The sequence below is a fragment of the Opisthocomus hoazin genome, chromosome 9 (genome assembly GCF_030867145.1).
Source record: "Opisthocomus hoazin isolate bOpiHoa1 chromosome 9, bOpiHoa1.hap1, whole genome shotgun sequence".
NCBI classification, from domain to species: domain Eukaryota; kingdom Metazoa; phylum Chordata; class Aves; order Opisthocomiformes; family Opisthocomidae; genus Opisthocomus; species Opisthocomus hoazin.
Window position 1 is genome coordinate 15,927,821 of NC_134422.1, and position 13,126 is coordinate 15,940,946.

At 39.7% G+C, this 13,126-nt stretch overlaps 1 protein-coding gene across 2 annotated transcripts in view; it reads left to right on the top strand.

Annotated features, from left to right (window-relative positions):
* The window catches only part of CNTNAP5 (contactin associated protein family member 5), a 349,771-nt gene that overhangs the window by 210,145 nt on the left and 126,500 nt on the right, over positions 1 to 13,126 (top strand). For both annotated transcript variants that reach the window (XM_075430021.1, XM_075430019.1), the window contains exon 12: positions 4,249 to 4,368. In XM_075430021.1, coding sequence (XP_075286136.1) covers positions 4,249 to 4,368 — 120 coding nt within the window. The remainder of the gene's footprint in view (positions 1 to 4,248; positions 4,369 to 13,126) is intronic.

Sequence of the window (13,126 nt, forward strand, 5' to 3'; positions counted from 1 at the left end):
GCTGCGAGGGGACCTAATAAATGTTTATAAATATCTGAAGGGTGGGTGTCAGGAGGACGGGGCCAGACTCTTTTCAGTGGTGCCCAGTGATAGGAGAAGGGACAACGGGCACAAACTGAAGCATAGGAAGTTCCGTCTGAACATGAGGAAGAACTTCTTGACTCTGAGGATGACAGAGCCCTGGAACAGGCTGCCCAGGGAGGTTGTGGAGTCTCCTTCTCCCACCTGGATAAGGTCCTGTGCAGCCTGCTGTAGGTGACCCTGCTTCGGCAGGGGGGTTGGACTAGATGACCCACAGAGGTCCCTTCCAACCCCTACCATTCTGTGATTCTGTGATTCTGCGATTCTGTGGTTCTGTGATAGAGAACATTAATTTTATTATTTTGGTCCCATTTTGGTGAACATTTTACAATCTGAAAGCAAACTTGAAAGAGTGAAAGTATAAATGCTATTAAAAAGCTTCACAGAATAGAATAAAATTACTATTTTTTTGTTTTGTATTTTTTGATATTTAAAAATAATGCTTTAAAATTTTTGATAGGTTCTACTCTTAATGAACTGATGAATAACTGTCCTTTGTTAAAAATATGTAATTACTGCAGATGTTGTTTGCCATTAAAATGTACACATTTGTCAACAGTTCTGTAATTACAACACTTGGTGCTTGTTTTTTGAAAGTGAGGCCCTATTACATGGATAAACGGTTGGTGACTCTTTAATGACAACTACAATAATGGTTTCCTAGTGTTCCCAAAACGACCACATCTTCTTCTGCATCAGAAGCCTGGCACAAAAATGAAACATAAATCTGAGGCAGTTTTCAAAGTTAAGGCTCTGGAGTCTTAACAGTCCCAGCTGACTGTTCATCTCGTTTTTACTTTTGTATGATATTTCTGATTGCATAAAGAGAAGAATGACTGCAAAGAGATCTTGTCTTTCATTGAACCATGAAGACAGCTTCAAGTTGTTGTCACTGGAGTAGTAGGGCCTTTTTCAGCAAATGGAATTGCATAACTTTGTTCTGAAACAAGCAATCGGCTCAGCCTTCAAAGACGTTGAGCAGAGCTGGGAATGGATGGTGCACTTGAAATGTCTGTGGGGGCATCTGTCAGTGACTGGAAAAAAAATGTCATTTTCTCCTTGATGCATTATACAGCATAAAATAGCAAAAAAGAGAACTAAAAGCAATGGCCCATCCAGTCTAGAAGTATGCAGTACCAAATGCTTAAGATAGAGGCATGTGAAAGTGTCCACCAAAACAGCTTTTCTGTAAGTCATGATAGTTAGAATATGTTTTATGTGCTAGAGCTAAAGGTTTATTGCCTTTTCTCACTTCTCGTGCTACTCCTTACTATTTACTGCTAGAATTCTCACAGAAGCAAAAAGAAAACATACCAGGATGGATTTTCTTCTGGCAGACATAACTGTAGTTTCACTGAAGCTTGTGCATCCTTTCAGATTTATACCAGTTGAGGACCCCTAGCCTGATTTCTAGCCCTATACAGGCTATTTTTTTCCCAAAGTTGCAGTGACAAAGGGGCCATCTAAACATGAGTAGATCATCTCTGCATCTGCCCACATTATTAATGGCTGAATCTCTACATCTTTCCGTATTATTTTGAAAAAAGTGTATCTGGCCTTCAGCCAAAATGACAGTCAAGAAGAAGCAAAACGTTTAGGAAGAAAAAGTTTCTGATGAAGAATTAGTTTCTAGCTGTGCCAGTTCACTGACAACATACTAGTTTTATGTCTCTAAACCTTACACCATCCTTTGTCTTCAAAAATACTCAGCAAACAATTCAGGGGAAGCAATTGGCATATTCCCTAATGAGACAAGATGAAGTGTCCTGTAATGATGATGACAGCAAATTCGCTAAGTGAACTGCAGTTTGAGAACTTTGCAAATTGATCAAACTGTGATTCCTTGATTGCTTACTTAATCGTCTGTTACAGTCACTCTCCTGACCCTCCCTATCCCAGCTGCTTTTGTCAGTCAGCACTTTGGCAACCAAGGGAGTCTCTGTTAGCCCCTCAGGTTGTGAATAGTGGAAGAATAGGTTCTGGTTTGGGGATTTTATTTTATTTTCATTTAATACGTACTCTTGGCCAGCTATCAGAGGGGGAATTTAGAGATCTTCTGGACTCCTACAAGTGCTTTCTACATCAGGCTAATGACTGTCAGGAAGAAACTTTCTTAGTTCTGTTTATTATAGGATGGATGCTAATTAAAGCACTGTCTCGCCGGGTGCTGAGTAGCTTAAGCAGCTTCTTAACTCCGGGAGGGGTAATGCTGTGCATATTTAGCACTTCGTGATGTTCTGCCCACTAGAGATGTCTGCTCAGGAGAGAAATGTACCTGGGAAAAGCATATTTCAGTGAGTGGTACAAGTGATTGATTGGTAAGACTCTTTTTGGGATCAGAACCCCTAGAACTGGGATTCTATTTTGTTGGTAGAAGTGAAGGAATGTCCAAATCTCATTAAGATCTGAGTGATGAACTATCTTATAGCATTCTTCAGAACAACAGTCAGATAAGGCTACTTCAGGCTGGTCATTTAAACCTCTCTGAAATGTGTTTCATTAGAGAAACTACTTTTAGGGAATGAGGGATGGGATGGGAGGGGAGGGGAGGGGAGGGAGGGATGGGAGTTCATGGGTGCACAGGAGTGGGAATGAGGAACTGTTCTGCTGGTGCAGTTCTGCCTTCTGCAGGAGAGCCTGGGGCGAGGAGCCGAGTGGCAAGAAAGTGCTCTCCTTGCACTCGGTCTGCAAAACTCCTTGAGTTCTTTCTAGATGGAAGGCACTGGGAGCTTTGCAGTCGTATTTACAACCTCGACAAAGCAGAGGTTATGCCATAACAAGTTTACTTCTACTGCTCTGCTGCCTGAAGAGTGAAGGGCTTGGAGAAAAGATTTGTAGTGACTAACAAATGGGTTATTGAAAAATTCCCCTACGTATCTTCCGATCTGTGCAAGTCCAGTTTTTGCTATATAATGATGTACAAACGTGCAAATAGTAGCTAAATGTGCTCTAAATTAAGAGGTAAGAAAAAGACAGATTTGACCTCATGGCATCCAAAGATGTTGTCCAAATATATTTCTGTGTGTTCTGCTACTGGTAACACTCAAAAGCTTACCTGAAAATTAGGGGTAATTCTGTTTGCTTGCATTTCCATTAGTGTCTTCCAAATAACTCCATCTCAAAGGAAGGAAAAAAGAAGTCTTCATCTATCTGTTAAGTCAGTCTGTGTTTTTCATTGTATTTACTGACAGTTAATTGAACAATCATAAGCTGTTGCAGAGAATAACCTTGTCAGTATAATCAGGTAAGTGTTTAAGTAGGTGGAAAAAAAAAATCAGTCCTCTTGCAAAGGGATTTAAGGTTGCTGTTGTCCAAGATCCAGGATCATGCATGTGACTTTTTTATATCTCGTAACTGCCTCTCTACAGAGGTTTTGTCTTTGCCCCCTGTGAAGTTACAATATCTTGCCTGAAAAGATACCTCAAATGCAAGGAATTGCACTGACCTGTGCGAGTTTTTCCTCCTGTTCTTGCTCTTGGTGACCTGCTGTGCCCGTTTTATTAGTGACTTAGCATTTTCATGGGCACTCATCCTCCAAAAGAAGAATATTGATAAGCAGAGAGGAAGAGTTGGCTGTATAAAAAAAGGTCTAAAGCATAAAATTGTCACTGAGTATGGAGACCACATCTGACCTTTAGCTTTTCTTTTGAGGAACTGCTGCTTTTCATTTGCGCAGTAGACACTGATAGGGGCTTATAGTTACCTGTTAACAATATCCTTCAGGGAGGCTGAAGACTGGCAAAAATACCTGTCTTCTGTATTGACAAGGCTTGAGCGCATGCCTAGGTAGTAAATTGTGTACACATGTGTAAGTATGTATGTCTTTGAAATATCATTATGTGGATGCATATATGTATCACTCCATAACTAGATAGTGCTACGTTTGAAAGTTCGTTTCCATTTACTTCAGTGTTTACATATGTTAATACAAAATAAGGCCAATACCTGTATCTTTAGAGTCAGAATATATGAAGTTCAAGGAAGTAGTTAAATACATGCCTAATTTTGAGCATGGACTGGGGTCGAAATGCAGTAAACTCTTTCACATGCTAATTAGCAGTGAACCAACAGTTTATGTTATGGCAATGATTAAAGCAGTCCTCATGAATAATATGTGTCTGTCTGTTTCTCCTTGTTTATGTGATATAATCTCTCTCTTTTTTAAAGCTATCTATGAACAATCTTGTGAGGCTTACCGACACCAAGGGAAGACGTCAGGTTTCTTCTACATCGATTCTGATGGAAGTGGACCACTTGGACCACTCCATGTTTTTTGCAATATAACAGGTAATGACCTAACCTTGTCTTCGGTGCATTGTATTGCCTCTAATGTTATTGGCATGTCTTTTATTGTACTACTAAGACCACCCCACAATCACGGGTGTGTCAGCAGCAGGAAAAAGAAGAGATCTGGTAGTAACTGAAGTTCAACTCTGAGATGTTTCCTTAAATAGGATCCATTTAAAAGTGATTTTTAAACTTTAAGTTTGAAGGACTCACCTTGTACTGTTGCTAAGTGGTACTTACACCTTTTAAAGGGCACTGCTGATGCATTTTTTACAATATCAGAACTTCTAATGACATGTTTGTATTTTTTACTGAAGATGTGAAAACTTAGAATTCAAACCTTCTTTTGTAACTGTGAATGGTTTCTCTTCTTTACTAGAACATTAGATCTGGGAATGATTATTAAACTCCTTGCACTGAGCTAGCTGTAAACCCTTCCAGTCTGACTTAAGCAGGAATACCCCCCCTCACACGAGTTCGCAGCCTTTGATGTCCTAGAGAATAGAAACCCTGATGGTCTTGGGTATCTGTACGGAGGAGAAGGCATGATGCTCTTGGAGGGAGGGACATCAAAGAGACATATAGTGGAGCAAGAGACTCCTCAACCTTACAGTTCTGTAGTTTTAAAATAAAAAAAATGTTTCAAATGTATATACCTGTCTGGCAAAATCTCCCCTTAAGTGGGTCCTGTTTTGTGTATACGACGACCATATTACATAGCCCATATTGTGGGCTAGGGTAGATGGTACAGCATCCTTTGTGCTTTTTATTTTTGAAATGGAGACTAAATTTCCTAGACTGTCTCCTGTTTGGCATTTTTTTCTTCCTGTGGCCAGGTGTGGATGAAAGAATATTTTATTACCCCTTCTAAATTGCTAATTCTGGTTGAGCTACTTTACCACATATCACCTCCATACTCATTCCTGAAAACTAACGACTCAGGATATTCATACTTTATCTTCAATCTCTTTGTACTTAAAGTGTCTCAAATTAAATTTTCATTTTGATTTAATTGGGCAATCATTATGTTAATTAAATGCACACCAGTTAATTATTAACTAAGTTTTTTATTCAAGTGTAACAAATATTTAATAAGATGTGTCTCCTTCACTGTTGTTGAATCTCGTAAGAATTGAAACAGAGTTTCACCTTTCTGTCTGCATATCCTTCCTTGATCTCCAGTATGGGAAATGTGCTCATTTTTATTATTTATCATATAAATATGTGTGATGAAAACCTTGTCAGTGCTTTTTATCTCTGCTGAAGAGGTAGGATTTTTGACAAACTCCTTGCAGAAAGCATCTGCTTTCCTCAAGTAAATTATATCTGGCAGAAATCCAGAAGGCATATACCTGATTTTCTCTCTATCTGTAATGAACTTACTGACATTCTTTTTTTTTTTTGGTTATGAGAAAAGCGGAGGTGGGGAAAACTGACAGAACCTCCTAGCCTAGAAAACTTCTTCTTTTTTGTATGTCTTCTTTTGCCCTAGATATCTCAGCTGAGGCAGGGGAAGGTCATTAGTCACAGGCATCTCTGTTATTCCTATTGCATAAAAGAGGACTGAGGCACAGAAAGAAATTACTATTTTACAGTTGTCCAGAGAGTTTGAGGTGCAATTGGGTTATGCTTCCGTATCATTTAAATATGGTTTGGGTGCCTTAATCACAGGAGCTGCTTTTCTCTCTGGGAACATACCTTTTTGTTATGCTGATAAAAATTGTTTACAGTAGTAGATTAAGTGAAAAGTATGGAAAAAACAACTTTATGTACACAGGGAAGGATTCGGAATTTGTTACTCTTCAGGTGATACTTCTGCATAGTTTTCTGAAAATATAAATATTCAGGTGAAGTCAAAAAATGAAATTATCTGTTGTTATATTAGGAACACTCAAGGAAGAGAGATGAAACAGTCAGCATTATTGTTCAGTGACATAAATCCATACCACACCTCCTGTGAATGCAAAAATGTAGATGGTCAGAAGCATCGATGGCTTCCATATACAGGGAGACTAAACAAATTAAAAATATGGTGGAGCAAACTGTCACAGGAAAGCATAGGGATCATATGTGGCACAAAGAAAGTAAATACAGATTCATTCTTTTTCATGACGTAGGAGCTAAGGGACAGTAAAATTATTAGATAGCAGGATATGTGGATTTTCTTTGTTTCCTTTTTTCTTATGCAATGAATAATTCAAGTTGAAACTTATTACTAGAGGACATCAAGAAGACCAGTGTATCAACAGAGGGAGAAAAGGCAGGCTGGGAAAAGCCCCAGTCTTGTCTGATAGATTCAGAAGGTGCAATTAATCATGGAGGTTTAGTTGCAGCTCCCAGCTCAGGCAGCTGTGAGGCAAAGATCACTGGAAAATGGGAATGAGTTTCGGGAAAACCTTTTGCCTTCCCTTTCTTCCTTGGGTATCTGTTCACCCTCAAAGGCAAAGGCCGGCTCCCAGGCTAAATGAAGCTTTGCTTTTACTTAGGCTGGCAGTTCTTTTTGTGTACAGCTCAAGTTCAAGAAGACAACTTTTTTATGCCCAAAACATGTTCAGGCTGAAGAACTTGAAGATGGAATGGAAAATATGGGGAAATTACTCATTTAGTGCTTTTATAAGTAGAAGTGCAGTGAGCTAATGAATTCTGGGAATTACAGTGCCTTGAATCTGTGAAGGATGAATTCAAAGAAGGAATCAGAACATCAGAAATGAGCAGCATCATTGCATTTAGAGAACAGTGGTATTCCTGAATATTGACTTCCATTTGTTTAAAATTCTTTCTAATTTTTACCTGTTTAATTGAACAAATAGGGATCTTCTTTCTAGCCAGTTATTAATAACCAGGGTAGATTAACAACAGCTTTCTCACATACTGTTGTCTGGTCATAGGCATCCAATACAGGATGTGGATAAGGGAAGTATCAACATTACAAGTTAATTTATTATGTCTATGGTCCAATTGATTCCTCTGCAGCCTATCAACTTTAACAGCTCACTACCAAATAAAAATTCTGAAGAAAGCGGAAAATTGCAAGTCTGTGTGTTGGGAGGGAACTGGAAAGTCATACAAAGACAAAGAGGGAGAGAGAAATAAAGGAAGGGAAATTTTTCAGGGAGAAAAGAAGAGGAAAAAAGTATTAAAATACATAAAGCCAATTTTTAGTATGGCAAGAAATTTAACAGCAGTGTCACAGGATATTCGCTGATACCAGAGTGGATAAATGTATTTATTCATTCTCTGGAGAAGTGGCTGAAAAAGCAAGGTGACAAAAATTGTAGATGACATGCTATTATTTAAGTTGGTGAAGAAGAAGGAAGGGTATGTGAAGCAGTTTAGCAGGATCTTATATTGAAGGCTGTTTATTTCTAGTAAAAGTAAAATATGTTGTTGACGTAGGAAGTTGTTAGGAAAGGTAACGCACCTAATTAAAGGCACAGAAAGATGTCTGTAGAGAGAAAGGTCAAAAGTAAATAAACCAGAGCTATTTAGACTGGGAAGACCCAAAGCAAATGGGCCTCACTGAGAGAAGGGACATTCATTTGCATTTTCTTACAATAGCGATAAAGAGAGTTCAATGACAACGAAAGATAACAAACTCTAAACTAGACTTAAAAAAAAAAAAAAGAGACAACACCTTATTAACATAATGTTTTCTTCACCTTATACACCAATTACACACACAAAGCAGAGTCACTTTCACAGGGAAATTCATCAATTATAATAACGAGGAATCCACACCAAATCTGTGTGTTTGAGAGAAGAGAACCATGCATATGTACCCAAATCATGATCATATATAGTTGGATATGATGAGAATTTGTGTTGGTCAGTGCAGGGAATGTCAATTTGGGATGACTGCGTGCAGCACCATGGGAACACAGCTATCCTGTTTCCAGGGCCATCTGCATGGGAACGTGAACTTGCTCTGCTTGCTTTACCTGGGTTCTCCCATCATCCATGGTGCTTTACATCCACTCTTTTTTGCAGAAAGTACATAGAGGATGTAATCTGTCATGCTTTGGGCTAATGAAGAGCCAAGAGCTCTGGGAAAGAAATTTTCCCTGTAGACTGATTGTTTGATAATGAGCCCAGTTGAATTCATCTTCACTTCCCACTGAAGTGACTGATAACAGTCAATACAGTTAATGGCTAATGGGCCCTCTGAACCTCTGGTCTGGCAGAGGTATTTCTAGTACTGTGAGGCTTATTCTTCTTCTCTTGTTGCTTACAAATCTAGTGATCTGTCTTGAGTGCTATTTAAATACTAATAATCATATTCTCCAGTGCAAATTTTATAGACATGCAATCTGCATACATGTACTTGTTTTGCTGTCCTGTACAGAAAATGTTTGTAATGACCTTTCCTCATCTCCTTTGGAGTAAATTTTTACCCTTGATGTCTGAAAGATTTGCTTACAATACACTTGAGTCATTCTGTCACTGTACTTCTTTACTGATGCTGTTTTACTGTATGCAGACCCTGGGCTATCAAATCAATAATGCTTAGAAATTGCCATGAAAAGATCAATGATTAATTTTGTCTTGGCCAGATGTTTGTCCAGTCCTCACATAGCTCGTTGATTTTTTTTCTCCTTTTTTTCCCTCCAGGGGTACAGACTGGGGAAGGATGAGTCCTTATCCCAGCTCTTGCTGATAGTCCAAGTTGTGTTTTTGAAACTGCCATAATGAAAAAATCATTAGTGAACAAAAATTGATCTCTCCTTGTTGCGGATCATCTCTGTTTTGCAGTCTCTTCTCAAAATGCAAATGTTTCCTATTTTTCGGATGCAAGAAAAGTAAAGCTTTATTTTCTCTATCTCAGAAAGCTGTATAGAAACTGTGTTTAAATCTCAGACAAAGTAAGGGATTCTAAAAAGATGTGAATGAGATTACCAAAGTTATACTTGGCAATTTTTTATAAATTGCCTCTATCCCTTTTGTTTTCATTCGTCTGACAGTGATACAGATTTTATTCTTCCACATAGTACATATTCCATGTCATGCAAAGAGGGTTGAATTCAGGAGGATACACATTGTGTTTGTAGCTGAAGTGTCTAAATACTTGAAGTGGCTGAGTAGTCCCACTTACAGTATGATACTTGGTCAGCTGTTTGAGGAAAAGACTGTAGCAGTTCAGCTTTACTCACTTTGCTCCGAACAAGGAGTAGACTGGAGTAACAAAGAGATGGACTACGACAAAGCAGAGCTGGCTGGACCTCAGTCTTTGCAGCAGGGATCCCCACTGATGTTCCTAACAGAATTGTGGAACTGGAGGTGTTACTGTCCATGGCATCCACCCTTCCCTTTGTTTCCACACAAGAATCTCAGCTCGTCTGCATATAGAATTTATTAACCCATTTTCCATAAGAAATCATCTCCTTTTACTTTGTCTAGCAATTACGCTGATATACAATTCACCACATGATTCAACCTTTGTTACGTTTCCTGTGGCCTTGGCAGGCTCTGATATGGAAAGAAGGGCTGCCACCCCTTAGGCTGAGGCAAGCACAGAGGAGAAGGAGGAAGAGGTCATGCACTTAATTCTGCTTTTATTACCTGCAACTATGTAATTGTGGGACAAGAACTTAAATGCTGAAACTCCTTGAGATTCTCAGAATGAGCTGCATAAGATTTTACAGCTTTGAACTTCTTAAGGACGTTTTTGGAGTGCCTTTTTTGTTTGTCTGTCATTTGTCTTTTTTTCTTTTTTTAGTAAGTGTACCTTGCAGTTTACTGTCTGCAATTGTGATTGACTTTATCACTGGAGAAAACAATGAATAGGAATCCTTTACAAATTATTTACTACTGTTTAGATTAAAGACAGCCTTTAAAGATTTACAGTTTATCCCCTCAAACACTACAGGTCTTTTGGCACGCTGTAGTTCTGACAATTTGTATATTTCTGTTTTGAATTTTCATTAAGCATTCCAGAACCTGATAAAATGAAAAACATCTAGTGCTTATATTATGTCAAAGGCGTTGCACTGTCAACAGCTGCCTTGCTGTTTTCAGCGAAATTGCTGTGTTTCTGCTGAGCACTACCACAGAAGTCCTGCAGGCCTTCTTCACTGACACCCTTGCAGGAAGCTCCCAAGGAGGTTTTAGTACAGAAGAACATAACAGCAGATATTTTCCTCTAGCCTTTACCTTTTAGCCAAGGGTTACTGCAACTTAATCACTCTCCTGCCACATTTGCAGTGCTCAGAAGCTAGAGGTGAGCTGTGGCTCTGTAAAAGTCGCTCCAGCTGTTTCAGTGACAAGGAGTGGATCCATTTGCCCCAGACACGGGTGCCTAGTGCCCTGTTGGAAACCTGCAGATGGTCTGCCCAGCCTCCTGGGCAGAAGAATGGCAGGTCTCTTGGGGGTTCCACTTATCTGCTGGGCTCATGCAGGTGTCTGAGCGGTCACAAGGCATATGAAATGGCAGAAAAGTGGTTATGTTGAGTCTCTCAAAACTCACCCTAGGTGAAGGAGACTCAGTCAGAGAGGACTGCAATGTTGTCACAAGTGTAGTGAGTGTGAACACAGTGGAAAGGTGTCCATTTTGCACTAAGAAGTAGTTCAGCAATTGCCTCTTCAATTTTTGGAGAGGAGTATTTCTCTCTGCTTGTTATAGATACAGTGTGTGAGAGGAAATACAGAAACAGAGGAACATCAGGAAGTTGACTGGCAGGATAATGGTTTGCCATCTCTGGGCTTGAGCACAACATCAGAGATGAGGGTGCAAGGATTTGCGGAAAGGGTGTCTTGTTCTCATCTATCAGAGCCGCCTGGCATGGCCAGTCTGCTGACAGAGATCCCTCAAACCATGGGCTCAGAGTGAACAAACTTCATGCCTGGGGTTCAAGAGAGTTGGGAGCCAAGCTCTTCCCTCTCTGCCGGGGCTGGGGCAGCATGGCTGTGGACCCAGGGCTGTGGTGCCTTCCTGGTGCCGGCTACTGACTGCCAGGGAGGATTTACAGACAGGGAATGGTTCTAGGCATGGGCATCCCTGAGGAATGCATGCTGGCAGGTGCGGTCTGCCAGTACCATCAGAGAGCGGGCTGCATGCAGGACTGGGGGCACAGCGATGCCCCCGGAATTGTTTCTGTGGAAATGCATTGTGCTGCTTCTGCGCTGGCTGGAAGAGGCTGAATCAGAAAATAGGAGCAGGCTGATGAACACAGAACAAGCTGTAAAAGCACATATTTCTGCGTCAGCCAGCAGAAGAAAGATAGGAAAAAAAATTTTAACATGGGTGGGTTTCATAGGAGACTCAGAAAATACCTCTTTGGAGTCAGTGAATGAAAGCTGTTTGCAATCAGAAATTGACTTCTCATGTTCTTTGAGGTGTGTATGTTAGAGCAGCTGGGTTAAACTCCCACTGCACCTTAAAACAGTACAATGTTCAGGGAGGAGAGTCTGTCTTTTGTGTGGTTACTCCTGTAGTTACAGGTACAGCTTTCAGGACAGTATTTGGCATTCAGTGTAGAGCACCATGAAACAAATGCATCATATGAGCTCTCAGAGTCTCTCTCTCATGTAACATTTACCATATGTTTGGCTTGTTGGCAATTTAATCAGTCTGAATAATCTTGTTTTGTGACAAACCTCCTAAATCACAAAGGAGTGATGCAGTTTCTATGGGTGAAATGTGCTCCACTGAGATACTCCAAGTTGAAGAATAAAAATGAGAATTAGACAATACAGAACTCATTGAAAGCCAGTTTTCCAGCTGCTCTAATTTCCCACAATTTAATTTGTGTGCCATCAAAAGCAACTTGGAGGCTTCCAGCAAGATGATAGAACTATGGGTGAGGCTAAACACAGGGTCTAAAATGTCTGAATGCATTGCAGTCCCATGATGTAAAAACATCTCCTAGGACCAAATACAGGCAGCGTAATATCCTAGTAAATTGGACCATTAAATAAAACTGCGAAGTCATAAAGCTGTAGCATTACCCTGAAATTAAAGCATTGTCACCTTTGAATTATGGGACAATTTAACAAGCATTTAGGAAATCTGCTTTTCAAGGCTGCATTTAACTATTCCAGGTTATACAGTAGAAGATGTGGCTGCACTCTCCTACTGGGTTTTGAATGACTTTCAGCTTGTGTGTGGCTTGAAATTTTACCAAGCTGAGAAAGTAATAAAACAATGAAGTGGAATAATAGAAGGTAAAAATAAACAGTGACCTTTGCCTGGAGAACAGCTTTTTCATTCTCATTGCAAATCCACACGTACAGGGAGAGCTCATTAAATTGAGTAAACAGGAAAAAAACATAATAGTATGGACAGATGTAAAAAGATAATGGTAACTTCTTTGTTGCAATAAAGGAAAAGAAAGCCTTATCTGCATAGTTTAACAGTTTTCAGATATGGAAATGGCTAGAAGCAGCCAGTGGCACTCAACTTGGTTTGCATCTAAGATTACAGTGTCAATGCCTAAAAATATAACGAAAAGAAAACCCAAAAAGAATAAAGTTTTGTTACCTAACTCCCCTATGTCTCATGTCTCTCTTTCTAAAATGGAAGTACATATTCTTTCCCTGGGAAGTGGGAAGTAGTGTGGCCGAGAAGGGTGAATGCATCTCTCTTCCTTTTCCTCCTTTAACATTTTCCTCCACCAGCTCTTTTGTCTTGCATCAGCGGCATGCTGGGCAGCCCTTCTAATCTGAAGACTTCCTTTCAGACTTCAAGTTTTTAAAGCGTCTTTCCTTGCCTTTCTTTTTTTTCATCAGTTAAAAATATAAAAGGTATCAGAACATGTTGCTCTGT